This window comes from Microcaecilia unicolor, chromosome 6 (genome assembly GCF_901765095.1).
Source record: "Microcaecilia unicolor chromosome 6, aMicUni1.1, whole genome shotgun sequence".
Classification (NCBI taxonomy): domain Eukaryota; kingdom Metazoa; phylum Chordata; class Amphibia; order Gymnophiona; family Siphonopidae; genus Microcaecilia; species Microcaecilia unicolor.
This window is the reverse complement of record NC_044036.1, coordinates 282973350-283001227: the sequence shown is the minus strand read 5'-3', so window position 1 is coordinate 283001227 and position 27878 is coordinate 282973350. Positions and strand designations below refer to the sequence as shown.

At 46.8% G+C, this 27878-nt stretch overlaps 1 protein-coding gene across 1 annotated transcript in view; it reads right to left on the bottom strand.

Moving 5' to 3' along the window:
* Positions 1–7005: 7005 nt before the first annotated feature.
* DIPK1B (divergent protein kinase domain 1B) overlaps positions 7006–27878 on the bottom strand; it is a 95862-nt gene continuing 74989 nt past the window's right edge. Inside the window, exons 3-5 of the mRNA XM_030207647.1 lie at positions 22763–22870; positions 21041–21217; positions 7006–8864 (exon numbers count right to left, since the gene is read on the bottom strand). Coding sequence (XP_030063507.1) covers positions 8052–8864; positions 21041–21217; positions 22763–22870 — 1098 coding nt within the window. The 3' untranslated portion in view covers positions 7006–8051. The remainder of the gene's footprint in view (positions 8865–21040; positions 21218–22762; positions 22871–27878) is intronic.

The following is a 27878-nucleotide window of genomic DNA, read 5'->3' as shown; positions in this document are numbered from 1 at the left end:
TTGAAGGTTTTGTTGGAATAGTGTTAAAATAAAATTAAAGAAGCGCTCTGAATTAAAGGCATTTTATTTGTAGCTGGGTTTCTGAACACCCTAAAAAGTCCACACCTGTGCTGAGCTGTTGTGTTTTGATTTGCAAGCTGTCTTGGTGCCATGCTGCAATAAACAGCAGGCCATGTTGGGCTTAAAGGAAATCTCTCTGCAATCTCTGGATTCTGCCGATCTTGTTTCTCAGGTGGATTCTTTTGTGATGTAGGCAACATCTGCTCAGATTGCTGGGTTTAAAATAAAATCTTTATGCATTTAACTACACCACACAGGCAAAGAATTGTTTGTAACTTTTTTTTTTTTTTTTAAACATTCATTTGAATAATGTACACCATGCCCCTAGTGTGTACAGCCCTGTTGTATCACAGGTGCACGAAAAGCAGAGAAAGAGACCTGCTAGTCTGTCATCCAAACAGACAGCGGATGATGATCAATGAGAGGGGAACATGCAAAAGGCTGCAGCCATCTGTGGAAAATTGGGGGAGGGGACAGTTGGTTTTGGTTTTTTTTTATTCCAAATCCTGCCTATATGAGTTTTGCAGAAGAGGCAGAGTGTCAAATGTGTATCTAGTTCTTTTTGTTTTGTCTCTAACTTGATAGCTGGTGAACTGGTGTACCAGATCTAACCTATCAGAGCAAGTTTATTAGCAGATTAGTCCAGGAGTGCCCAGCCTTGGCTTTTGCCCTGTCAGGTTTTCAGGATATCAAAAATGAATATGCATGAAATCTATTTGTATATAATGCAGGCAGTGCATACACATATTCATTGAGGAAATTTGAAAACCTGAGTGGGTTGCAGCAAAGTTAGACACCCCGCCCTAGTGTGTGTGTGTGTGTGTGTGAGTGAGTGTGTGAGCAGCAGCAGTTCCCCCTCCCCCCCCTTATGCAGTTCAGTCCAGATACAGTATAATGGAGGAACTCTGTACTCTAAGCACTACATCTGTTTCTGGCCCTGAGCAAGTCATTTAATTTTTGTTGGAACTTGACAGGATTAGAGACAAGGGCACTGCAACTAACTCCTCCCCTCACATCGGTTAGACTGGTGCATCTAGGGGGGTACCCTAGAAAATGAACCTTCCACAATGTTTCAGATTTTTGAAAATGATGGGATTTGGGGGCATTTTGCAGTCATTCTAGACCTGTAGATGGGGGGGGGGGGGGGGGGGGGGGGGGGGGGGGTCACTAGCCCTGAGTCAGCTTTTCAGCAGTTCTTGTGAACTGGTTTTGTAGGTGTGACATGCTGCTAGAAGAATGTGTAAAGAATTGTTCTGTCCCCCCTTGAGTGCTGCAGCAGAATCGGCCAGAGCTGCTGGTGTAGATTAGTACCTGTGAAAGTGTCATCATGGTATATAAGTGCTATTCTGTAATAATGCCACGGGGTGGGGCTCCTAATACTCTGTTGCCTCCATATTTACTTGATTGCAGATATACCAATCTATGGCTGTCACTGTGGATCTGTAGTAAGGTGCACTGACAATTGTGGAGTGGAGGAGTTCTCATTCGGGTTCCAGGGCTCCGTCCTCTCCTGGTTCTCTTCGTACCTTTCCCAACGCACCTTCAGAGTATTTTCTAATGGCTCTTCTTCCACCCTCATCCCGCTCTCTGTTGGGGTTCCTCAAGGATCTGTCCTTGGACTGCTTCTTTTCTCGATCTACACCTCTTCCCTGGGCTCGCTGATCTCATCACATGGTTTCCAGTACCATCTCTATGCTGATGACACCCAGCTTTATCTCTCCACTCCCGACTTCACAGTCGAAACCCAGGCCAAAGTTTCGGCCTGCCTGTCTGACATTGCTGCTTGGATGTCCAACCGGCATCTGAAACTGATGGCAAAGACCGAGCTCCTTGTCTTTCCACCCAAACCCTCTTCTCCTCTTCTCTGTTGACAACGCCCTCATCCTCCCCGTCTCTTCAGCCCGCAATCTTGGAGTCATCTTCGACTCCTCCCTCTCCTCTGCCCGTATCCAGCAGACAGCTAAAACCTGTCGCTTCTTCCTCTTTAATATTAGCAAAATTCGCCCATTCCTCTCTGAACAGACCACCCGAACCCGCGTCCACTCGCTCGTTACCTCTCGTCTTGACTATTGCAACCTTCTCGCTGGCCTCCCGCTTAGCCATCTATCCCCCCTTCAATCTGTCCAAAATTCCGCCGCACGTCTTATCTACCGTGTGAATCAATACTCTCATATCACCCCTCTCCTCAAGTCGCTTCACTGGCTCCCGATCCGCTACTGTATACAGTTCAAGCTTCTCCTATTGACTTCAAGTGCACTCAAATCTGGAGGAGGAGGAGGAGTTATGGAATTATTTTTTGAGGGGGCCTTTTACAAAGGCATGGTAGGCTCTATGCATATGCAGCAAGTGCCAACACAAGAGTACAACCAGGCTAGCACACATCCCTGGTGGTAAGTTCAGATTTTGCATGCACCTATAACGCCAGGAGAAATTCTTTATTTCTTACCATGTGTTAATTGGCAGTTGGCGCATGCTGAGTGGTCACCACATGTATAGCGCATGAGCCTTTACCGCTAGATCAAAGGGTGGCATTAAGGGCTCAGGTTGTAAATAGGCATGCACTGGTTTCAGTTTTACAGCAGCCCCTTTTCCCGGCACATTGAAAAAAAAAGGCCCTTTTCCTCCACATGTGGTATAAACTGGGCCAGCGTGTACCCAAGCAAAGCGCTTGCACTACGACAGGCCACTTTTTACTGCGGCTTACTAAAAGGACCCTTTCGTCTGCAGTGAAAGTCATATACATCTGAATCTGTCCGTTTTGATGCAGATAAATCAGCTTTCACAGAATGTTATTTTTATGTGGATTGGTTTACATTTTGATTGTGACTTGCAGTCCTTTGATTATCTCATTTCCTTTTATATGAATCCAAGGTGCAGTTAGTATATATTCTCACTTTGTATATGGTTTTCTGTTGAATACACCTTTTGGACCTTATGTTCAAAGCAGGAAGGGGGTCCAGAGCCCAAGGTGGTGGTGGGGCACATTTTAGCTTGCCTCCCCAGATGCCAAACCCCCCCCTGCTACAAGGTACCTTTGCTGGAGGGGGTCCCCAACCCCCGCCAGCCTTAGTCGACTGGTGCGTTTGCTCACTTCGCTGATCTGTGGTGAGTCCTGGCGGCCAGCACGTTCCTTTAAGTGGGGATGTGCAGCATGTCAGGACTCGCAGCACAGATCGGCAAAGTGAGTGAACGCGCCGGAGACAACTAAGGCTAGCGGGGGGTTGGGGACCCCTGCCACTAAAGGTACCTTGTGGAGGGGGCCCGGACTACATCTGTGAGGCTCCTTGGCCCCACCTAGCTATGGCCCTGATTCAAAGGATTTATTCTCTGAACTTGAGTTATGTTCAGTAAACTGACCTCTGAAAATTTGCTAGGGCAGTGTTCATATGGTGTTTTTTTTTTTTTTACAAAATTTCACTAAACTACTAAAAGTGGGAGGCAACAGGGCTGGATTTAGAGCGGAGAAAAAAAAGTTAGGGAACGTTAGCACTAATTTTTCAGTACTAGGCTCATAAATTATGCCATTCATTTGTCTAGATTTATAAACCAACTCTTAAGCTCAAATATCAAGCTCTCAGTTTTGTGTGGCTCTATCTTTTGTAGAATACCTTCTACTTGCACTTGACTCCCTATTGGGTTGTATTCTAGACTCTAATTCTGCATTGGCTCCGCAGTCTAGTTGGTTGGGCCTCAAGTGATATCTCTGAGCTAAATCGTGCTGGTTTGTAACTTGCAGATGGCTTAATGTGCTCTGGAACTATGAGAGGCAAAACCTCCAGACCTCCATCAACCTATAATCTACACACAGACCAGTCACTTAAGCTACATTTTTCCTTTTGAATTCTCTTATTAAAGTTGCTGTTTTAGAACCCAGTTCTGTTATCCTGCATCTTAATCTTCCAGAACAGTGCTTTTCAAACTGGTGTGGGAGTATCCCCTAGCATAATGGATATTACATGAAAACTAGTCTGCCTAGAGGAGATTCTAGGACCAACTTTAAAAACCACTATTCTAGACTGGATAGGGGGGAACTTTCAGTCCTTAACTTAAGCTGTGTACAGCCCTTAACACCCTATTTTAATTGAATTCATTTATTTTCTGCCCTTAGCCACATTAATTCAAAGCAGATTACCAGCTTGTTAATGTTACTATTCTTATGCTGTTAACAAAATTGTAAACTTTATGGTAAACTGTACCTGCTGTACTCTGCCTTCGGTGAATCTCTTCATAAAGGTGGTTAATAAATCCCAATAAGTCAAGAGCATCAAAAATAGCAGATTCATGGCCTAAATTTGCATACAGACCACCTCAATTGTGGGCAGTGCTCTCTTCCATATTCATTAGGGATATCCTGAGCTTGATGGATAGCCCTCAAGGGCCAGAGGCTCCCTAGTTCTGGGTGAGACCACAAAACTTGTGTGATTTGGTACATAAAAACATTCTACCTAGGCTGATTCTAATTAAATTTACACTGCAACCAGGCAATCGTTTCCTCTTCTGTTATGTCTCACATCGGCTGATACATGGGAGGTGGACAGAGGTGTTGAATTCCTCTGTATTACAAGCATTTATTTAGTAACGTACCTAAACCTTCACTACCCAAAGTGCAAAGGACTTAAATACAAAGCAGTCTATGCATCCAGCTTCTTCTACTTAAGCACACAACTATGGAACACACTACTAAAACCTGTTAAAACCACATATGACCACCTAAACTTCAGGACAGCATTAAAAACCAACCTGTTCAAAAAGGCATTCCCCACTGGCCCAACATAACCATTTACACACTGCAACACAGCAAAACCAAAGATCGTATTGGATACTACATAAACTCCTCTCCTCGATCCCCATAATAATGGACACTATTTAACCTTCTTCTCCTCTACCCCATTGTACCTAACTACATGTATTTATAATCGACTCTATCACCTTGTATTTGTTTTTCTACCGGACTAGAGAAATGCCTTTACGGTATTATGTAAGCCACATTGAGCCTGCAAATCGGTGGTAAAATGTGGGATACAAATAAAACAATTTAGAATAACAGATGGAGTTATTTTCCTAAAGGAACCTTGGCAATCACATGACTGAACTGGCCATGTCCTCCTGCTGGAACAGTGTGTCTGCACCTCCAGTTGCTACATCAATTTAATACAGTTTTTCTGATGTACCAAACAATTTACTTATCAGACTCGGACAGATTGCCAGAGCAAATGAATTAGAGGCTTCTGTTTGGAAGTTTCTGCTGCAGACCTGAAATGGCACTGGTGCTGAAGAGAACCTAAAATGTGTTTGCCAGAGCTGTGCTGGGGTTATTGGCTCATTACCAAGAGGCTGGATTAATGTTTGAATATTAATACTTCAATCCTTGCAATCTTGTTTTCCTGTTTGTTAGGCAGAGTGTTGTATGTTGCATTCTGTGCTGGAAAAATTACCATGTCAACATAGGGATACAGCAACTTGTGTTAATGACTGCAGGCTCTCACTGTGACACTGATTAACTTTCCAATAATCTAGTGTATGAGGGCAAAGCTGAAATCTCTTAATTAAGTTCTCTAGTTTTACTAGATGCTTTACTAGATGCAAATTCATTTCTGATTGAAAAACTGAGCTGCTTGAATTCTGGGGGAGGAGGATGGGGGGGGGGGGGGCCCAGTCTTTGGTTGGGATCAGGGCTGTCCCAGGTTTTCTGTGGTTTTTAACATGGCCAATCACTGTCATGTTTGAATGTTACAAGGGTACTAGGGCCAGCTTCTGTGGCGCACATGGGCTTCATGGGGCTGCAGCAGTGCTTATACCCCTTGGAGGGAAAGGGGGGGAGGAGTATCTAACATCACTCAGTGGTGACATCTACTGGCCAACCCTAGGTTCCACATGTACCAGCCATAGAGTAGGCTCCTGGCCAAGGACCATCACTAATGTGGCTGCCCTAGGTGGGGGATTTAAAACTAGTAGAAACCACTGGCTAGCTGCCTGTGAAGGCTCATGGTGGTATATACAAAGAGAGACAAATTCAAGTTAAGGCAGCAGCTAAAACAGGCAAGAAGAAAGAGCTAGGTAAAGCATAATGAAATTAAGCAAAGTGATATGCAGAACAATATACAGAGGTATAGAGCCCAACAATGGGGGGGGGGGGGGGGGGACCCTGTCATGTGTGCTAGTTTAGTGGACCTGCAGGCAGATTTTTACCTTGGTAAATCGATTATTGGCAGAAAGAGGAGTGGGGCTGTGCCCATTCATCACAGCCACCAGTGCCTGCACAAGTGTGTTTGTCCTTCCACCCTGCTCTGCAGTATCCTCTGGTTGATAAGACGTGCTGACAAACAATGCTTCTTAACCTGCTGCTGCCCCCCCCCCCCCCCCCCAGGTCTATTTTCTCACCATGCAGAGCCCTGTGATCTTGCTATACCCTCTATCCTTGCCTGCAGAGGGAAATGCAGCAGCAACAGTTAAGTAGTGCTGTTGACTGACCCCTGCTGGTTGGAGGGGACCAGAAAGGGAGAGGCATGATGAAGATGATTATGTGAGGGGATGGGGGGGGGGGGGGGGGTGAAGGGAGTGAATGTGATTTATTTTGGAGGAGCAGCTAGAGGTGAACATATTTGTTGCTGAGGTTCCTGATATACCGCCTTTTTGGGTAGGGTTTTAAAAATGTATATTACACTGGGGAGTCCAGCATGCTTCTTTGCTTAAAAGCCTATCAAAGGGTTAATCCTGCCTTCCTGTATATATAAAAAGAAAATGACCTGGAGGTAGATTTTTATTAAATACTGAAACCTATCTTTGAATGGACAAGTGGCATTGCATTAATACTAGCGTAAGCTCAATCTATATGGTGAGAGTGTGTAGTAACCCTGCTTGTGAAATACCAATGTAAGTGAGAAAACAGCACAAGTGCAAAGTCCCTCCAAAACTAACAAACTAGATTTACATTGCAATACAAAATTAAACAAGTAGGTTTTTATTCATCCCCCTCAGTAACACACAGGTGGGAGATGCTAAAGTGCAGAATAAGTAGAATATACTTTTCTTTTTGATCTTCTAAATTAAACACACAAGGTTCTCTCTTATGTGGTAAATATGGTAACTACATTCTGTGTAGGTTGGGATGGATTTTATTGGACCGTTGTGAAATCACAGATGCTATAGTACCAGCTCAACATCGATCCCCTTCAGCTGCATCTCAACCTGAAGTGCAGGAACTGTTTTTGGATTATTCAAAACCTACAAAGAATCCAGGTTTCTTCACGGCTACCACGTCTGTGTAGCAAGCCACAGTGGTCATAGGGGAAAGGAATATGCATGGATAAATGGATGGTGGTTTGCAGATAAGCACAGAATGGGAGAAATAAACAGAAGGCTATGGGAAATGGGGCCCAAGCCATGGGGAAACCATCTCACACAGGATGGTTTGGGTTAATTCACAGGTAGAGCACATTACTTATTGCAAACTCTTAAAGTGGGTTGAGTTAGACTGCAACAAGGAAACTGTGTCTGAACTAAGAAGAGAGAGCAGTTGTTTTGGCCTGTATCTGGCAGTGAAAAAAAGGGCACAGTTTTTAGTGGTGGTGCTGTAACTGATCACTACGAATGACTCTTCACAGAAAAGCTGTTTATTTACACTTCTTCAATAGGAAAGTAGGAGTAAGTGCCACCTAATGATTCAATGTTAGCCTCTTGCTGGCTCCCGCAATAGGGGAAACAGACGCCCTGCTTGAATGATGCTCCTTGTTTTGTCTCTTAAGAAGATCTTGGCCTCCATATCTTGATGGGATTCTTTGTTCCTACCCATCAATCTTCCAGTGATGATTTTTGCAGTGCACCAGTTACACAGTTTCATGAGTACTGAAGGGTGCAGGGACTACCTGAGCTCCCTGTAGGCTGACTGCCATAGCCACTGAAGAAAAGAGAAAATCACCTACAGGTGTAGGTGCATTTCAACCTGGGGAAGAAGGGCAGCTAGAGCTCATGGCTCTATTGTAATCACCCTTCTAGGAATACTTAGTATTTGAAATTTTCTTCCAAAGCAAGGTTTTAAGGTTGTTTAACACAAGGGAGTGGTGTACTTCCATCTGACTGGCCAGGCCACTGAGGGTCATACAAGTTCGCAACTGTTTCTGAAGCTCCTGCTTTAGGTCTGATGGAGTTCCGTATAACAAGTAGTCCTGTAGGAGTCCACAGACTTTAGCCAGGTTTGGTTGGATCATATCAGCCTTGCACTGCTTGAGGAGTTTGTCACAGGTGGCTGTACAGTCTTTTGCGTAGGTGCAGTCTATGTTCTGCTCACAGTGACGGCCCTTTAGAAAAGCTTTGATTGTCATGTCGGTGGCAACGTTGCGCAGGTCAACTATTTTGAAGTCATATTTTTCATTGTAGCCAATGTTCTCAAAACTGGTCTCACAGATGAAGAAGCTTCCATAAGTACCGTGGAATATTTCTTCCACAAACTCTAAAAGACCGATGGCAATTTTGGCTCTCCTGGGCCATGCTGGGGCAAACCACTGGTGAATTAGTCTATGCACTGGTGAAGGCAACACTGGCTGCAGAAAGCGAGGTACTTCTGTACCATACAGAGAATTGTGGGTAATTTTCTCTGTGACATAAAGGTCCCCGCAGTGACCAAGTAGTTTGGATGTGTGTTCCTTCTCATGCAAAGAAAGGATCAGCAAGAACTCGTTGAGCTGAAGCAAAGCCCAAATCGATTTGGCTTCTGCCAGGGACACTTTTCCATCCTTATTCACGTCTGCCATGTTTATAATTCTACTGACCAGGCCAGCGAGTGAAGTCTGATCTCCAAGAGTAGACTGCAAGCAAAGCAACATAACAGACAAGAAATTAAACCAATAGCAATCTCCACATCACAGCTTAGATCATTTGAAATGAAACTAATGGAGCAGGAACCTTATGTTTTACAAAAAGATGTGGATGGATAGGTGTATATGAATTTCTGTGTAAAATATTTCTTTCTCTGAGCTACAGTACCATCTGCTAGGGCTGAACATTTGTTGAAAGCACATTTGATTTGTAAGTGGTGCCCAAATTTGAGCACTGAAAAAAATAAGGGCTAAGCACATAAATGGCGCTCTGAGTTGGGCACTGTTTATAGAATAGCACTTAGTACTGGGATTCATGCCCCAAATTTGGCACGGATCTGTCTTATTCTATAACACTGTGCGTAAATTCTAGGAATGCCCTTGACCCATCCATGGCTCTCCAATGTCCATACCCCCTTTTTGGATCCACACTTAAAAATTTACGCACAGATCTTTATAGAATACTGACTAGAAAGATGCATGAGCAAATTCAAAGCGGTGCCAATTAGCACCAATAATTTTTACCACCCAGTTACTGGTGCTGATTGGCTCGTAATTCAATTAAATTGTGTGTGCAAATTGGGTGCGTGTCCAAATTTGCACATGCAATTTTGAGTACCATCTATAGAATTTGGGGGTTAAAATGCATGCAAATCACTCCTACACATATACTTATGACTTAACACACACACACACATATATATATATATATATATATATATATGTATATATGCTAGAAATTTATCAAGAACTGTACAATACACGCACAATCAGTTTAAAACTAATATTCTCCCAGGACAAGCAGGCTGCTTGTTCTCACTGATGGGTGACGTCCACGGCAGCCCCTCCAATCAGAATCTTCACTAGCAAAAGCCTTTGCTAGCCCTCGCGCGCCGATGCGCACCGCACATGCGTGGCCATCTTCCCGCCCAAAACCGGCTCGTGCCGGCCAGTCTTCTTTTGTCCGCGCTCGGTACGGTCATGTTTACGCCATTTGCGCCCCGAAAGTCGACCTCGCGCGTCTTTTTTTGGACTTCGCTAAGAGAAAAAAAAAAACAAACATTCGGAAGAAGACCTTTTCGGTCTGTTCCCCTTCCTATATTTCTAGTTTTTGCCCCGTGAAGTTTTCTTTCGTCGTCGGGGTAGGCCCTTTTGAGGCCTCGGTTCGAAGTTTTTCTTCCCCTTTTTTTGTGGTGCCATCTTCGCCATTATGAGTTTTGATCTCGCCGGCGCGATTTTTCCGCCCATGACATTGAAGTCTCCCAGCGGCTTCAAGAAGTGCACCCAGTGCGCCCGGGTAATCTCGCTCACTGATAGACACGCGTCGTGTCTTCAGTGTCTGGGGGCTGGGCACCGCCCGCAGGCCTGTAGTCTGTGCTCTCTTTTACAAAAGCGGACTCAGGTAGCGAGATTGGCCCAGTGGAACGTTTTGTTCTCGGGCTCTTCGTCGGCATCGGCACCGGGAGTATCGAGTGCATCGACGTCGCCAGTGTCCAGACCTTCAACCTCGGCCGCGATTGCATCAAGTGCATCGAGGCATCGACCCTCTGCATCGGGGCTGAGACATCGGAAGGCTGCGTCGGCGTCGGTGGTACCGGGACCTCCTCGTCTGCTGATGTCGTCGAACGGTGGTGCTTCGTCTGGAGTGCAGGTGAGGGCTGTCCATTCCCCTGCTGGTGGCGGTGAGCCTTCGGGTGGGTCTCCCCCTACCCTGAGGGCTCCTGCGGTACAGCCCCCCGAGACCGACCTTCTTCGGCCTCGGCCCCGAGGAAGCGACGGCTGGATTCTACGTCTTCCTCGTCGGTGCCGGGAAGCTCCGGTGACATGCTTCGTCCCAAGAAGTCGAAGAAGCATCGACACCGGTCCCCTTCCCGTGTCGGCACCGAGAGCTCTGGGTCGCCGAGGGAGTCGGCACCCAGCAGGCATCGGCACCGAGAGGACCGCTCACCCTCTGTTCAAGAGGTGTCGATGCGCTCCACTATGGACAGCCCGGAACAGCCTCCACGCCCTGAACAGACTCTGACATCGACACCTGCATCGGCTTCCATGTCTTTCTCCACAGCCGCTCTGCACGAGAGTCTCTGGGCCGTTCTCCCAGAGATCCTGGGAGAGCTGTTGCGCCCTTCCCCTCCGGTACCGGGAGTGCTTGCGCCACCGGTACCATCGAGTGAGGCGCCGGCTGGCTCTTTGCCCGGGGTGAGGTCTCCGACATCGGTGCCGACTGCGGTAGCCTCCCATGAAGGCTCCCCGACGATGTCGGCGGAGGGAGCTTCGCCGGTGTGGGCGAGGGAGTCTACCTCTCGACGCTCACACCGTGGCCGTGGTTCCACGGATTCGAGCCGGGCACGGCTTCAGACACAGGTTCGTGAACTTGTGTCTGATACTGATGGTGAGGCCTCGTGGGAGGAGGAGGAGGACATCAGATATTTCTCTGACGAGGAGTCTGATGGCCTTCCTTCTGATCCCACTCCCTCTCCTGAAAGGCAGCTTTCTCCTCCCGAGAGTCTGTCTTTCGCTTCCTTTGTCCGGGAGATGTCTACGGCCATCCCCTTCCCGGTGGTTGTGGAGGACGAGCCCAGGGCTGAAATGTTTGAGCTCCTGGACTATCCTTCTCCACCTAAGGAAGCGTCCACAGTGCCCATGCACCATGTCCTCAAAAAGACATTGCTGGCGAACTGGACCAAGCCTCTAAGTAATCCCCACATTCCCAAGAAGATCGAGTCCCAGTACCGGATCCATGGGGACCCAGAGCTGATGCGCACCCAGTTGCCTCACGACTCTGGAGTTGTGGATTTGGCCCTAAAGAAGGCTAAGAGTTCTAGGGAGCATGCTTCGGCGCCCCCGGGCAAGGACTCTAGAACCTTAGACTCCTTTGGGAGGAAGGCCTACCATTCCTCTATGCTCGTGGCCAAAATTCAGTCTTACCAGCTCTACACGAGCATACACATGCGGAACAATGTGCGGCAGTTGGCGGGCTTGGTGGACAAGCTCCCCCCTGAGCAAGCCAAGCCATTTCAGGAAGTGGTCAGGCAGCTGAAGGCGTGCAGAAAATTCCTGGCCAGAGGGGTGTATGACACCTTTGATGTTGCATCCAGGGCCGCTGCTCAAGGTGTGGTGATGCGCAGACTCTCATGGCTGCGTGCCTCCGACCTAGAGAATAGACTCCAGCAGCGGATTGCGGACTCGCCTTGCCGTGCGGATAATATTTTTGGAGAAAAAGTCGAGCAGGTGGTAGAGCAGCTCCACCAGCGGGATACCGCTTTCGACAAGTTCTCCCGCCGGCAGCCTTCAGCTTCTACCTCTACAGGTAGACGATTTTTTGGGGGAAGGAGGACTGTTCCCTACTCTTCTGGTAAGCGTAGGTACAATCCTCCTTCTCGACAGCCTGCGGCCCAGGCTAAGCCCCAGCGCGCTCGCTCTCGTCAGCAGCGTGCACCTCAGCAAGGCCCCTTGGCTCCCCAGCAAAAGCAAGGGACGAGCTTTTGACTGGCTCCAGCAGAGCATAGCCGCCATCCAAGTGTCAGTGCCGGGCGACCTGCCAGTCGGAGGGAGGTTGAAAGCTTTTCACCAAAGGTGGCCTCTCATCACCTCCGATCAGTGGGTTCTTCAAATAGTCCGGCAAGGATACACCCTCAATTTGGCCTCAAAACCTCCAAATTGTCCACCGGGAGCTCAGTCTTACAGCTTCCAACACAAGCAGGTACTTGCAGAGGAACTCTCCGCCCTTCTCAGCGCCAATGCAGTCGAGCCCGTGCCATCCGGGCAGGAAGGGCTGGGATTCTATTCCAGGTACTTCCTTGTGGAAAAGAAAACAGGGGGGATGCGTCCCATCCTAGACCTAAGGGCCCTGAACAAATATCTGGTCAAAGAAAAGTTCAGGATGCTTTCCCTGGGTACCCTCCTCCCCATGATTCAGAAAAACGATTGGCTATGCTCTCTGGACTTGAAGGACGCCTACACACACATCCCGATACTGCCAGCTCACAGACAGTATCTGCGATTTCAGCTGGGCACACGTCACTTCCAGTACTGTGTGCTACCCTTTGGGCTCGCCTCTGCGCCCAGAGTGTTCATGAAGTGCTTGGCTGTAGTAGCAGCAGCGCTTCGCAGGCTGGGAGTGCATGTGTTCCCTTATCTCGACGATTGGCTGGTGAAGAACACATCCGAGGCAGGAGCTCTACAGTCCATGCAGATGACTATTCGCCTCCTGGAGCTACTGGGGTTTGTGATAAATTATCCAAAGTCCCATCTTCTCCCAGTGCAGAAACTCGAATTCATAGGAGCTCTGCTGGATTCTCGGACGGCTCGGGCCTATCTCCCAGAGGCGAGGGCCAACAACTTGTTGTCCCTCGTCTCGCGGGTGCGAGCGTCCCAGCAGATCACAGCTCGGCAGATGTTGAGATTGCTGGGCCACATGGCCTCCACAGTTCATGTGACTCCCATGGCCCGCCTTCACATGAGATCTGCTCAATGGACCCTAGCTTCCCAGTGGTTTCAGGCTGCTGGGGATCTAGAAGACGTGATCCACCTGTCCACGAGTTTTCTCAAATCCCTGTATTGGTGGACGATTTGGTCCAATTTGACTCTGGGACGTCCTTTCCAAATTCCTCAGCCTCAAAAAGTGCTGACTACGGATACGTCTCTCCTGGGGTGGGGAGCTCATGTCGATGGGCTTCACACCCAAGGAAGCTGGTCCCTCCAGGAACGCGATCTGCAGATCAATCTCCTGGAGTTGCGAGCGGTCTGGAACGCTCTGAAGGCTTTCAGAGATCGGCTGTCCCACCAAATTATCCAAATTCAGACGGACAACCAGGTTGCCATGTATTACATCAACAAGCAGGGGGGCACCGGATCTCGCCCCCTGTGTCAGGAAGCCGTCAGCATGTGGCTCTGGGCTCGCCGTCACGGCATGGTGCTCCAAGCCACATATCTGGCAGGCGTAAACAACAGTCTGGCCGACAGGTTGAGCAGGATTATGCAACCTCACGAGTGGTCGCTCAATTCCCGTGTAGTGCGACAGATCTTCCAGGTGTGGGGCACCACCTTGGTAGATCTCTTCGCATCTCGAGCCAACCACAAAGTCCCTCAGTTCTGTTCCAGGCTTCAGGCCCACGGCAGACTGGCATCGGATGCCTTCCTCCTGGACTGGGGGGAAGGCCTGCTGTATGCTTATCCTCCCATACCTCTGGTGGGGAAGACTTTGTTGAAACTCAAGCAAGTCCGAGGCACCATGATTCTGATTGCTCCTTTTTGGCCGCGTCAGATCTGGTTCCCTCTTCTTCTGGAGTTGTCCTCCGAAGAACCGTGGAGATTGGAGTGTTTTCCGACCCTCATCACACAGGACGAAGGGGTGCTTCTGCATCCCAGCCTCCAGTCTCTAGCTCTCACGGCCTGGATGTTGAGAGCGTAGACTTTGCCTCTTTGGGTCTGTCGGAGGGTGTCTCCCGTGTCTTGCTTGCTTCCAGGAAAGATTCCACTAAGAGGAGTTACTTCTTTCTATGGAGGAGGTTTGTCGTCTGGTGTGACAGCAAGGCCCTAGATCCTCGCTCTTGTCCTACACAGACCCTGCTTGACTACCTTCTGCACTTGTCCGAGTCTGGCCTCAAGACCAACTCTGTAAGGGTTCACCTTAGTGCAATCAGTGCATACCATTACCGTGTGGAAGGTAAGCCGATCTCAGGACAGCCTTTAGTTGTTCGCTTCATGAGAGGTTTGCTTTTGTCAAAGCCCCCTGTCAAGCCTCCTACAGTGTCATGGGATCTCAATGTCGTTCTCACCCAGCTGATGAAACCTCCTTTTGAGCCACTGAACTTCTGCCATCTGAAGTACTTGATCTGGAAGGTCATTTTCTTGGTGGCAGTTACTTCAGCTCGTAGAGTCAGTGAGCTTCAGGCCCTGGTAGCCCAGGCCCCTTACACCAAATTTCATCACAACAGAGTAGTCCTCTGCACTCACCCTAAGTTCTTGCCAAAGGTTGTGTCAGAGTTCCATCTGAACCAGTCAATTGTCTTGCCAACATTCTTTCCCCGTCCTCATTCCTGCCCTGCTGAACGTCAGCTGCACACATTGGACTGCAAAAGAGCATTGGCCTTCTATTTGGAGCGGACACAGCCCAACAGACAGTCCGCCCAATTGTTTGTTTCTTTTGATCCCAACAGGAGGGGAGTGGCTGTGGGGAAACGCACCATATCCAATTGGCTAGCAGATTGCATTTCCTTCACTTACGCCCAGGCTGGGCTGGCTCTTGAGGGTCATGTCACGGCTCATAATGTTAGAGCCATGGCAGCGTCGGTAGCCCACTTGAAGTCAGCCACTATTGAAGAGATTTGCAAAGCTGCAACGTGGTCATCTGTCCACACATTCACATCTCATTACTGCCTGCAGCAGGATACCCGACGCGACAGTCGGTTCGGGCAGTCAATGCTTCAGAATCTGTTCGGGGTTTAGAATCCAACTCCACCCCCCTAGGCCCATGTTTATTCTGTTCCAGGCTGCACTCTCAGTTAGTTGGATAAATTGTTAGGTCAATCTCAGTTATGTCCTCGCCGTTGCGAGGCCCAATTGACCATGGTTGTTGTTTTGAGTGAGCCTGGGGGCTAGGGATACCCCATCAGTGAGAACAAGCAGCCTGCTTGTCCTCGGAGAAAGCGAATGCTACATACCTGTAGAAGGTATCCTCCGAGGACAGCAGGCTGATTGTTCTCACAAACCCGCCCGCCTCCCCTTTTGGAGTTGTGTCTTCCCTTCTCTTTGTCTTGCTACATATGAGACTGGCCGGCACGAGCCGGTTTCGGGCGGGAAGACGGCCGCGCATGCGCGGTACGCATCGGCGCGCGAGGGCTAGCAAAGGCTTTTGCTAGTGAAGATTCCGATTGGAGGGGCTGCCGTGGACGTCACCCATCAGTGAGAACAATCAGCCTGCTGTCCTCGGAGAATACCTTCTACAGGTATGTAGCATTCGCTTTAACCAATCTTGCTATAACCTACCTTGAAAATCTAGTTTAAACAAGTTCTTAACTTTGCTTTCTTATTGCTAGGAGTAGCCTAGTGGTTAGTGCAGTGGACTTTGATCCTGGGGAACTGAGTTCAATTCCCACTGCAGATCTTTGTGACTCTGGGCAAGTCACTTAACCCTCCATTGCCCCTGGTACAAAATAAGTACCTGAATATATGTAAACCGCTTTGAATGTAGTTGCAAAAATCTCAGAAAGGCAGTATATCAACTGCCATTTCCCTTTCCCTTTATCTCTTCTTTAAAGAAGGAAAAGGCTTCAGATGCTCTGCTGTTTTTCTGCTTTTGCAGTTTGCCAGTTGGGCTTCCTCATCAGCCTAAAAACCTCCTATGTATCCATCTTAGTATTTTTATTTACTGATTTTTTTTATTACCAAACTGCACAATTTCCAACAGAGTGCCTCCACTGCTTCTTCTGGAGACAAACTGTACTGCACAGAGCCCTCTGTGGCCCTATTTAATATCGCCAAGTATAGGGATAGGGAAATTCTGCAGTATGGTTTGTCTCCGGAAGAAGCGGCAAAATGGAGGTGCTCTGTTGAGCAAACCGAAGTCAATGGCACACCTACAAAGATAAAGTAACTGTGGTGTCTTTATAATAATTTTTTAATGAAAAATTATGAGTTATAAATGAAGATTATGGAAGAATACAATAAGGTAATAAAAAAACAGTAAATAAAAATAATAAGATGGATACCTAGGAGGTTTTTAGGCTGATGAGGAAGCCTGCCCGACAAATTGCAAAAGCAAAAAAAATAACTGAGCATCTCAAGCCTTTTCCTCCTTTAAATAAGAGATAAAGTAAAGCAATAATAAAGCAAAGATAAGAACTTGTTTAAACTAGATTTGGAAGTTTTCTATAAGCAAGTTTTCAGCCAGTTTATTGAAACAAGTGAGTTTATAACCTTCCTTGAGTAAATTTCATCAAAAAGATGGTAAATAAATCCAAATATATAAATAAGGGGCCCTTTAACAAAAGCTTAGCAAGCACTAATGGAATCAATACGCACTAATAGACAGGTGGTCAGAAGCAAACATGGGCACTAGAGGTTATTAGTGCCATACTAGTGCCTACATTTGCTACCGCCCCATGATCAGAGCCCCCAAGCGCATGAAACAACGTGCTCGCGGGCTCTGGCCCCAAGTAGCATGCAAATGCATGCTAAACAGGTATTGTATTATTCCTCCCCAGTGGGCAGTGCGTCAAACATTGGTGCGCTGTCTGCAGCAAACCCTACGCCAGCTCGGAGTTGGTATTAAGGTTTGCAGACTATTGGGTAGGAATGGTGAGCCCTATCCAGCATGCATTTGCATGCTAGCAGGCACCCCATTTCCCCCAATAGAAACCCTGCCCCCCCACAGGAACCCTGACTCCCCCACTTCAAGCCAGTGACAAAAGTTCACGGGGGGCTAGAGATCTGGTGGATCTCTAGCCCCCTAACCCCCCCTCGCACCCCAAAATAAAAGCCCTGGTGGCCCAATGGGCCGCAAACACAAGCCCCCCCCCCCAACCTGGTGGTCCAGCACCCCCTTCCCCACCCCCCATCTCTGGTGACGGAGGAGGGAGTAGGACATTCCCTTCTCTTTCAGCGCTGCATTGAAAATGGCGGCGCCCAGCTCTGCCCAGTGCATCCTAGGATGTGGTGAAGCCCCTTCCAGTGCATCCCAGGATGAACTGGGCAGGGCTGGGCACCGCCATTTTCAGGGCGGCGCTGGAAGAGGACGGTGTGTACGGGGGGGGGGGGGGCGGGGAAGGGGGCCGCTAGACCACCAACTTGGGGGGGGGGTTGTGTTTGTAGCCCACTGAGCCACCAGGGCTTTTGTTTTGGGGGGCCCCCTGTGAACTTGTGTTGGGGAGGGGTTGGGGGAGCTGGAGGTCCGCTGGACCTCCACTCTCCGTGCCATTGGCTTGGGGTGTGGGGGTTCAGGGGGCACAAGGGTACCAGGGCCTTGCACTGCAGGGTCATTTGGGGGTCCCACAGACCTCCAGCCCCTATGTTTGACAGGTCTGGGCTTTTGACTGTCCGGACCTGTCAAACAAGTGTGGGAAGATGCGCTCAGGCACAATGCTCCCGCCCTTTTATCCTATGATCAGAGATAATAGCGCATGCCATTATGTCTGATCATAGGGGTAGTAAAGTTCCATGCTGTTCCACTGATATTTTAAGAGTGCTGTTTGGAACAACATGGGGCTTTTTATCAGCTGCCCATAAATGCTAAGAAGCCCTTTAGGTATAAAATGGGCTTCTTAGCATTTAATATGCGCTAATTCCATTAGCACACACTATGCTTTAGTAAAAGGGCCCTTAAATTTTAATTTTGGCTGCTCCTTGTGACCTTGGGCAAGTCACTTAGGGGGTCTTTTACTAAAAATTAGCTTCAGTTATCTGTAGCAGGGCCCATAGGAATAAAATGGGGCCTGCTGCAGATAACTTGAGCTAACCTTTAGTAAAACACCCCCCCTAACCCTCCATTACCTCAGGTACAAAATAAGATTATGAGCCCTCTGGAGCAGGGAAATACCTAGTGCATATGAATGTATCTCATTTTGAGCTACTACTGAAAAAGTGTGAGCAAAATCCAAAAATAAATAAATAAATACCATCTGCCAGGATTAGCCTCTGTGGCTTCCTTACTTAGAAGGTGACAGCTATTATTCATTATTAGAATTCCTAAAGATGTGTTCATGTCCACAGCAGAAAGCACTCCAGTTGCAGTACAAGAAAGGGAGAAGTGATGGGATGAATGAGAAAGGGAACGAAATGTGCATCAGGTTCAAGTATTTTCAATACAAAATATAGCTCATAATTGAGGCTATATCGCTGTGTTCATTCTGCAGCTCCTCAGTATCTCTCTCTCCCTACCCCCTTCCCTAGGAACTCCAGTTATCAGGTAGGTCACTGTTATTGTACCCTTCTGCTCTATTGCCAGCTCCAGACTCCATTCCTTCCATTTTGCTGCACTGTACACCTGGAATGGACTTCCTGAGTCGTTACATTGTGCTCCGGCTCTGGAACTATTCAAATCTAGGGTGAAAGTCCACCTTTTTGAAACTACTTTCAACTCATAACCCCTTATTCGCCTGTTCAGTACGCATATTCTTTTATTAATCATTCCTATAATAAATGAAAGCACCGTAATCTCTTATTTGTCTGTCTTGAATAAACTATAAGCTCTGTCAAGTAGGGACCATTCTTATATATATACTAGCCGTTGAGCCTGTGAAAATGGGCTACTTTTGGAATGGGGGGGTTCTGAGCCCCCCCCCCTGGAGTCGCTGCCGCCGCCCCTCCACCCAGTCCGAGCAGTCCCCCTCCCCCTCTCCCCCGGAGTCACCGCCACCCCTCCATCTGGCCCGAGCACTGTGAACTTACATTAGCAGCACGCAGCAGCAGGCACATCAGCAAAGCTGCCGTCGGGCTTCCTTCTCTGCCTGTGTCCCACCCTCGTGTGACGTAACGTCGGCGAGGGCGGGACAAAGGCAGAGAAGGAAGCCCGACGGCAGCTTTGCTGATGTGCCTGCTGCTGCGTGCTGCTAATGTAAGTTCACAGTGCTCGGGCCAGATGGAGGGGTGGCGGTGACTCCGGGGGAGAGGGGGAGCGGTTCCGACGTCTGCAGCATGCCAGTAGAGACTTCCCTCTCTGCCCGCCCCCATCATCACGTATTGAAGCGGGGGCGGGGCAGAGAGGGAAGTCTCTACTGCGCATTTGTGAGTGAGTACGGTCACTCGTCGTTTATATGTTTGATAGTGCATGCGTATATGTATAATAGCCCTGTAGAAATGATAAGTAGTAGTAGTAGAAGGGATAGTAGTAAGTGTGGAACCCACAAGGCTGTAGTATTGGGGTGCTCTCAGTTCTGGGAAAGTAGGTATAAGATCTATGAGGCTGGTATCAGTCGAGTTCCCACCCACCAAGTCTCCCCCCCCCCCAGTACAATTCCCACCTAGGACAATTCCCACTTAAGGGGACAATTCCCACTCTCCCTAGCCTGTAGCTTCTTCCTAGTATCTGGTACCGTAAGGCCTGGCCTTGCTTTTTTTTTTTTTTTACAGCATCTGAAACGAGGTTAGAGCAGCATACGGATGTATACAGAGGACGTAAAATAACGGAGTAACGTTTCATAGGTAGAGTGGTAATTTGTTATAAATCGTAATCAGAGTGTAATTTTGAGGGGCTGAATTAGATTGAAACCTAGTTTGAGGGGGTGTAGGGGGCATTGGCCCCCCACATGAACTGCACTTTGTATTTATCTATTTATTTATATTATGACATTTAGATCCCAGATTAAACATGAATTAGGTTCAAACTTAGTTTGGGGGGGGGGGGGGGGTGGTGGCATTGCCCCACGACATAAAATGCATGTCTAGAACAGGAAAGGGATGTGTAAAAGATAATGTTGTAGGGGGGAGGGTGTGAGGGTGTACTGCCCCCCCCCTCAAATGATGTGGAAAAGAAAAGGAAGGGAGATTATTTGTCCTAGTGTGTTTTTTGGGTTATGGGTGGGAATTGTCCTCCCTGGTGTGGTGGGAATTGGTTCAGTAGGAATTGTCCTAGGTGGGAATTGTCCAGATGGGAATTAGGTAGGTGGGAACTGACCTAGAACCTATGAGACTGCAGTACTGAGGAGAATTCAGCTTGGGGTCATGAGCATGGATCCTGTGAGGCTATACGGTAGTACTTGGGCCACTCAGTGTGGGAATCATGAGGATGAAGTAGACCTCAGCCTGATAGCAATGTACTATCACAATTAACACTTTAATGTCAAGTAGAAGTCAGTTCTCATAACAGTTATACTGTATAAATAATGCCATTGTGATCAGGTGGAATGATGCTGCATTCTTTATGATATTTTATGGTTACTGCATTTTGTTTTGCCCTTTTCATTGAATTGATTTTTTTGTTTAATAATATATGTATTGTATTTTTATTATGTTATATTTCACTTAAAGTGCCCTGGGCATTAGGTGAAAAATAAATCCAATAAACATATGAATCATGGCAGGCAAGAATGCTCATTTTCTGCCCTAGGCAGTATATTAGTACTGTAAAGAAATGTCATCAAAGCAGCCGTGGCCTCACACCACCGTGCTTGACTCTGCTAGGCAGTGCTGAACAGAGAAGTCTCTCCATAGTATTAGCGGGATACACTGACTTTTAGGAAACTGAGCAGCATCTCCTTGAACTCATCCATTGATGTCCCTCGTGCTGGTTTATCAAACAGCACCAGCTCTCGCCTGGGCACAGAGTCAGGATTGTTCTCGATTTTCAAGGTTTCTTCTCTTCCACACTTTATAATCACGTCTCTGTCCCTCCAGACTCCACTGTAAACCTGAACAGAAATGAAAATGATTTCAGTACATAATTAGGGGTTTCCCCCTTGTTCCTAAGACAAAAATTAGCTAAATAGAGAGAATGCTCATTGGCAAGAAAATTAAAGATATCCACTCCTGTTTTGTTTCTCTATACATAATTCTATTTGCCCCCTGCAAAGTTTTTATAAAAATATACTGGAAATCAAAATTCTGTTCTGTCTTTAATGGTGTTTATTTCATTTGTAGTCCCACTATGTAGAGGGTTTTTTTTTCTCTTTTATAAAAAATTTAATATTCCACTGTTTTACAAAACAGGTTTGCCAAAGTTGGGTCTGGATCCCAGATCCGCGTGTTCACTAATTAGCTAATCAGGCATTAAGAATCAATTGTTGGCAGTAATTAGGAATTAGGTGTGAATCTGCCCTATATTCTATAACATATGCACCTAAATTTCATACTGTGCAGCTCCATATAGAGGGCGTGGTGATGGGAGGGACATGTGTGGATCAGGGCATTCCCAGAACTGAAGCGCAATGTTATAGAATACCTGCATTTGTGTGCCTGTCGTTAGTTGGGTGCCAGCATTTACATCAGCTGTTGGCAGGTGTAAATGCTCGTGCTTAAAGTTAGGCGCAAATTTCACACTACGCTAGTATTCTGTAAAGGTCTTTCCATGCAGAGCACCATAGAGCGCCTTTTGCAGAATACTATCTTAGCACGGATAATCGCAGCGCCTAATTTGGGGAGCCATTTTTTTGTTACATTTGTACCCCGCACTTTCCCACTCATGGCAGGCTCAATGCGGCTTACCTGGGGCAATGGAGGGTTAAGTGACTTGCTCAGAGTCACAAGGAGCTGCCTGTGCCTGAAGTGGGAATCAAACTCAGTTCCTCAGTTCCCCAGGACCAGGTTCAAACTGGTCGTTCAGGTATGTGCTACTTTGCTAAAATGATTCGGATCGCTGTTCCAGGTAATCATCCTATGTGGCATTCAGAGTGCTGGAACTACACATTACAGGGAGGGGGAAACTCATGTTATCTCATCTGCATATCATCTGTAGCTCAAAAAGTTAGACATAATCATAAGACTACTTGCCTTTTAACTTACAAATTTTATCTATGTGAGTCTCGTGGGGGATGAGTTGATACTGAGAAGCAGACTCTCCAGCTGAGATGGAGATAAAAATAATACGGGAAGATTACCGCTGCCTTTCTCCTCGTGAGTGTAAAGAAGGGGGCAAGACTGGAGATGGGTCTCAGGAACCGCCAACTAGCTATTCTCTAGGCTTGGCATTAACAGATTTCAAGTGCACAGCCACAGAAGTGAAATGTCTCTGGGAGCAGATGTCCTCTGTGCTGCACAGAATCTGTTGTGTTTCATATGTCAGAGCGATCATTTCCAGAACAATGCCGATGGCTCCAATTCCTTTAGTTTAGTTCTTGTTATTTTTATTGATTGGTGCAATTAGCATAGAACAAGAAAAGATCAAACGTGCCAGATGCCGTGTCTTGTTCATTTACCAACACGCTGGAACTGTCTGAGGCTGCAGAGAGATGACTTACCTGATGTGTGGGCGACGAAGACAAACACTGCTGGAACAGCAGAGCACGGTCCTCACATAGGTCTTTGCAGGCTGAGCCAGAAATAATCCCCTTCTTGTACTGGTCACACTGAGGAGAAAAAAAGACCTATCGGGTCACACATTTCCTTTCTGAACATTTTCCCTTGACACTTACATTGGTGACAGCGGTGTTGTCCGCTGGGGCTGTTTCATTAAGACAAGCTGACAGTTCTGGTTTTATCCCATGGCATAGATGGACTTCCCTAAGACAAACAGCATCAGAGATTCATTTATTCAGCTAAACCAGATGGGAATCCCTTGGTAGGAGTCTTCAACACTTTCAAACATGCAGAAGGTCATTTTAAAGGAGTTACTCATCTGCACATGTAAAAAGCTTATATCATAGGTAAATGAGATAATGTGCAAGTAGGGATTTTAGAAACCACATACAGATTTGAATGGGGCGGATGTGGACATGCTTGGGCAAAACTTAGAAGTATATGCACGTTTCTTATTTTACACCAGTTGTATAACTACTGCAAAAAACATGAAATTTGTTGCCAGAAAATGGTAAAGGCAGTTAGCTTAGCAGAGTTTAAAAAAGGTTTGGACGGCTTCCTAAAGGAAAAGTCCATAGACCATTATTAACTTGGACTTGGGGAAAATATTCTGGGATAAGCAGCATAAAATATTTTGTGGGGACCTTGCTAGGTATTTGTGACCTAGATTGGCCACCGTTGGAAACAGGATGCTGGGCTTGATGGACCTTTGGTCTGTCCCAGTATGGCATACTTATGTACTTATATGTACTTATGTAATTTGGGTTTGTGCTTTGGAGGATTAGTAGAGGGGCGCGTGCGTCTCTCTCTGGGGGTCAATATTCAGCCTGCAACAGTCAGCAGTTTTTTGGACCCTGGTGACAACATCCCTGGATATTCAGTGCCGGGCCATATCTAGGCAATAACATTGAATATCCGGTTATACATTGCTGGATAATACTTATCCGGTTAAGTGTGATATTTGACACTTAACCGGATCTATCCCAGTATGGCAATGCTTATGTTCTTATAAAGACAGAACTGTGTTTTATGTTGTCCTATTTATCCTTAAGTGCAGAATACTGGCACTTAACTGGAGAAGTGCCGACTCTGCTCCTGGGATACCCACAAATTGCCAGTTTTGGCTTAGGTGCTAACCGGGCATTTTCAGCGGCACTATCCGGTTAAATGCTGCTGAATATGCTCGGTTAGCCCTGGACAAGTGATTTAAATGGCTAGGAGCTGTTTTTGAAATGATGGAAGACAGGATCAAAGTACACACAACAAAGGAAATGAAAAGAAGTGCCAAGGGCCATTTTCTGGATGCTGGTTGAGTTGAGGCATTTTTCCCTCCTTTGATGATACACTTCTCAGCTTTGTTCCGTTGACCACATGAGCATCAAGATTTTTTTTATTTTATAAGTATAAATTCACTTGAGTGACCCCTGACACACAAGCTTGACGCTGAAACACAACCAGTGCCGAGTCTACTAATAAAGAACTCTTGACTATCCCACACTTGAACGGCTCTTGGTGCCTCTTTGAATTTCCAGGAGCAGTTTCAGGCCATTTAAATCACTTTGAATATTGACCCCCCCCCCCCCCCCCCCCGGTATTTAAAAGCACCTTAATAAATATCAGAGTTTTGGAGCTCTGCTCTTTCACTGCCTCCATTTGTACATGCAGTTTAGTAATGGTTGGTACTTAAACTCACAGAGCGCTTTAGTGAGGTGGCTCTTTTTTTTATTTATTTTTTGCTTTGTAAAATAGCTGCTGCCATTGTATGTGCCGCCAAATGCACATGTATTTCCTGTGGCTTCTAACGAAGTTAATAAAAGCCTCTATGTTATGTGAGCTATTTGTAAAACACTCTGAAGACTGTGAACGGTCAAGATTTAGACGTCCCTTTTCCTACCTAGACGACCTATGTAAAATGAGGCTTTCAGCTGCTAGACATCACGTTCTAGGGTTGTGCTATCTTTTTTAAATGCCAGTGAAATCACCATGACCTTTGTTTTGTTTTCTGTCTATCCAAAACAACATAAAATTATAAAATGTCTAATTTCATATCTGCACTAGCACATGTTAAAATGCAAAAATAAAATAAAACAAAAAAAGTTACAAAAAATAATAAACTAACAAAAAGTACTTCCCATACACACCCTTGCTCATACTTGAGCTCCATCTCCACTTCCCTCATTTCAGACCTACCAGGTCAGGAGGCACTGCAGGGTAATCCACCACAACCCCTGATGGGTGAGCACCAACTAAAGAAAGCAATGATTTGTACAAATTAGGATTTAAAGGCCAAAACTAGTTTTGAATTCGTAGTTGTCAGTTTGCTCCAAAATCTGCAGTCAGTCTCTTGGTGTACTGGCAATTCCATATTTTTTTCTCTACAGACACAGGCTTAGAATATTTATTAGTGGAATCGATACGCAGATGATAGCATTTGCATCTTACCTCTGTCCCTCTTATCTGAAATATGTTGTTTAGTAAGATGTGCATTATTTAGACTATCAAATAGTTTTCAATGAAATTCATGAGACCCCGGCCAGCAGAGCGAGAGCTGCAGCATCTCACCCACAAATGTAGCCTTCACTTAGCACCAGGCCAGCCGCTTGTCCTAGTAAATGACTAATCAGAATGGAAATGGAGTGGAGGAGTGGCCTAGTGGTTACAGCACCAGTCTTGCAAGGTCACCGAATGAACTCTCGGCAGCTATTTAGAAGTGGCGTCGGCAGCAAGAGATCTGCGGCAGCAGCAGGCAGGAAAAAGGGGGCTCTTTTCTGCCCCAAAGAGGCCACTAGACTACCAGGTATAATAAGGTATGGGAAGGGAGGGAAGGGGATGTGGGTGGAATGAGCTATAAATAAAAGGTGAGTGGAGGGAAGCTGGAAAAAAGACTAGATAGGAGACATACATGGGGGGGGGGAGGGAGGGAATTTGGCTTTCTTGGAGGAGGGTCAAGGTGACACTGTGGTGCAGGGGTGTGACGGGTGCCCTCTTTTTTTTTTATCACAGCAAATATGGCAACCCTCCCCTGGGCAAGTCTCTTAACTAGGGTTACCATACATCTGGATTTACCTGGACATGTCCCCTCTTTTTGAGGACAAGGCCGGGCGTCCGGACGGATTTGGCCAGCCTGCCCGTTTGTCCGGATTTCTGGACAAACGGGCTGGCTGGCGGGGGCGGGCGCGGGACTCCCCTACTTTACCATCCCTGGTGGTCTAGAGGTACCTCTTCGGGGCAGGAAAGAGCCCCTACTTTCCTGCCCGGAGCGCTGCTGCTTGCTGCCCTGCATACTGTGAGTCCGGCTCTCGGCGTTTCAAAATGGCCACCGAGAGTTGAAGCAGCCTCGCGAGACTTCAACTCTCGGTGGCCATTTTGAGATGCCGAGAGCCAGACTCACAGGATGCAGGGCAGTTGGCAGCAGCGCTCCGGGCAGGAAAGAGGGGGCTCTTTCCTGCCGTGAAGAGGTACCTCTAGACCACCAGGGATAGTAGAGTAAAGGGAGGGGAGGTGACGGGGGGAGTAGAGATGACAGGGGGGAGGGAAGGTGATGGGGGGAGGAGGGGGTGACCGGGGGAGGTGAATATGCGTCAGGGGCGGGGCGAGGACGTGAAGTTGTAAGTGGGCTGGAGCATTTTGTGAGTTGTTTAATACATTTTAATTAATTAATAAATGGCTGTGACAGAACACTGCTTTAAAAAGTGGGAGCACCATTTGTGATTGCAAAGGATAAAGCACTTCCTTTATGGTCCAGAACAACAAACTAAGCACAATGGGAAGAGCGAGAAAAGAACATGAATACTAAGATGTCTGCCTCCTGTCATAGAAAAACTAAGGGGGCAATTGTATAGTTGGGCGTCATGTGTTAGGCATCCCAATACGCGTGAGCGCGCCAATTCTTCAACAGCAGCAGGGCCCCGATGCTGTTAAACCTGCATTTCATACTCATGCCAAGTCAATGGCAGGCATAACTGGGCATGCCTATGTACTATATGAAATGTACTATATGAAACTTACAGTATTCAATAAGTTATGTATGTAAATAAGAGACACGCTTATGCCCTGCCCCCATATATGCTACCTTATAGAACAATGCACATACACATGTTAGTACCAATTATTTCAGTTATGAACCAAGAGGTCATGGGATCAAATCTCAGCTGGTAAGGGAAAAATTAAAATAAAATTCCAGGTAGGGGTGGGCAAATGCCTACAAGAGAAACAGGGGAAAAGAAACTGGGATAGGAATAGCCATTCTGGGTCAGACCAATGGTCCACCTAGCCCAGTATCCTGCTTCCAACAGTGGCCAATCCAGGTCACAAGTACCTGGCACAATCCCAAGTAGTAGCAACATTCAATGCTACCAATCCCAGGGCAAGCAGAGGCTTTCCCTATGTCCGTCTTAATAACAGACTATGGACATTTCCTCCAGGAACGTGTCCAAACCTTCTTTAAACCCAGATATGCTAACTGCTGTTACCACATCCTCCGGCAATGAGTTCCAGAGCTTAACTGTTTGTTGAGTGAAAAAATATTTTCTCCTATTTGTTTTAAAAGTATTTCCATTTTCTTAACACTTGGGCAGCTTTTATGGACACTCTTACCACTCGAGTGCATTCTACCATATTGAACACTTTGGATGCTTAATTTTCGTAAACATTGATGTATTTTCTCAGTTTTGATTAGTCCTGTACTTCTTAGGGGATGGGGGGAAAGGGAGGGGGATAACGGCTTTTTGGGGGGATTTCAGTCTTGGTAACAGTTCTCTGAGTTTTATTCACAGACGTGATATTGTTTTGCATTTCCAGTTGCACTGGAATTTTGTATATTTTGGAAAAGGTTCAATAGAAATATTTACACATATACATATATTTCCATATAATTTCATTGAGTGGCCTTCTTTGCACTTTTGGAATGAGTAAAAAATCAATTTACTTCTACTCGTTCTACACAGCTTAGGATTTTGTAGACCTCAATCATATCAGCCCTCATCTGTCTCTTTTCTAAGCTGAAGAGTCCTAACCTCTTTAGTCTTTCCTCATATGAGAGGCGCTCCATCCTCTTTA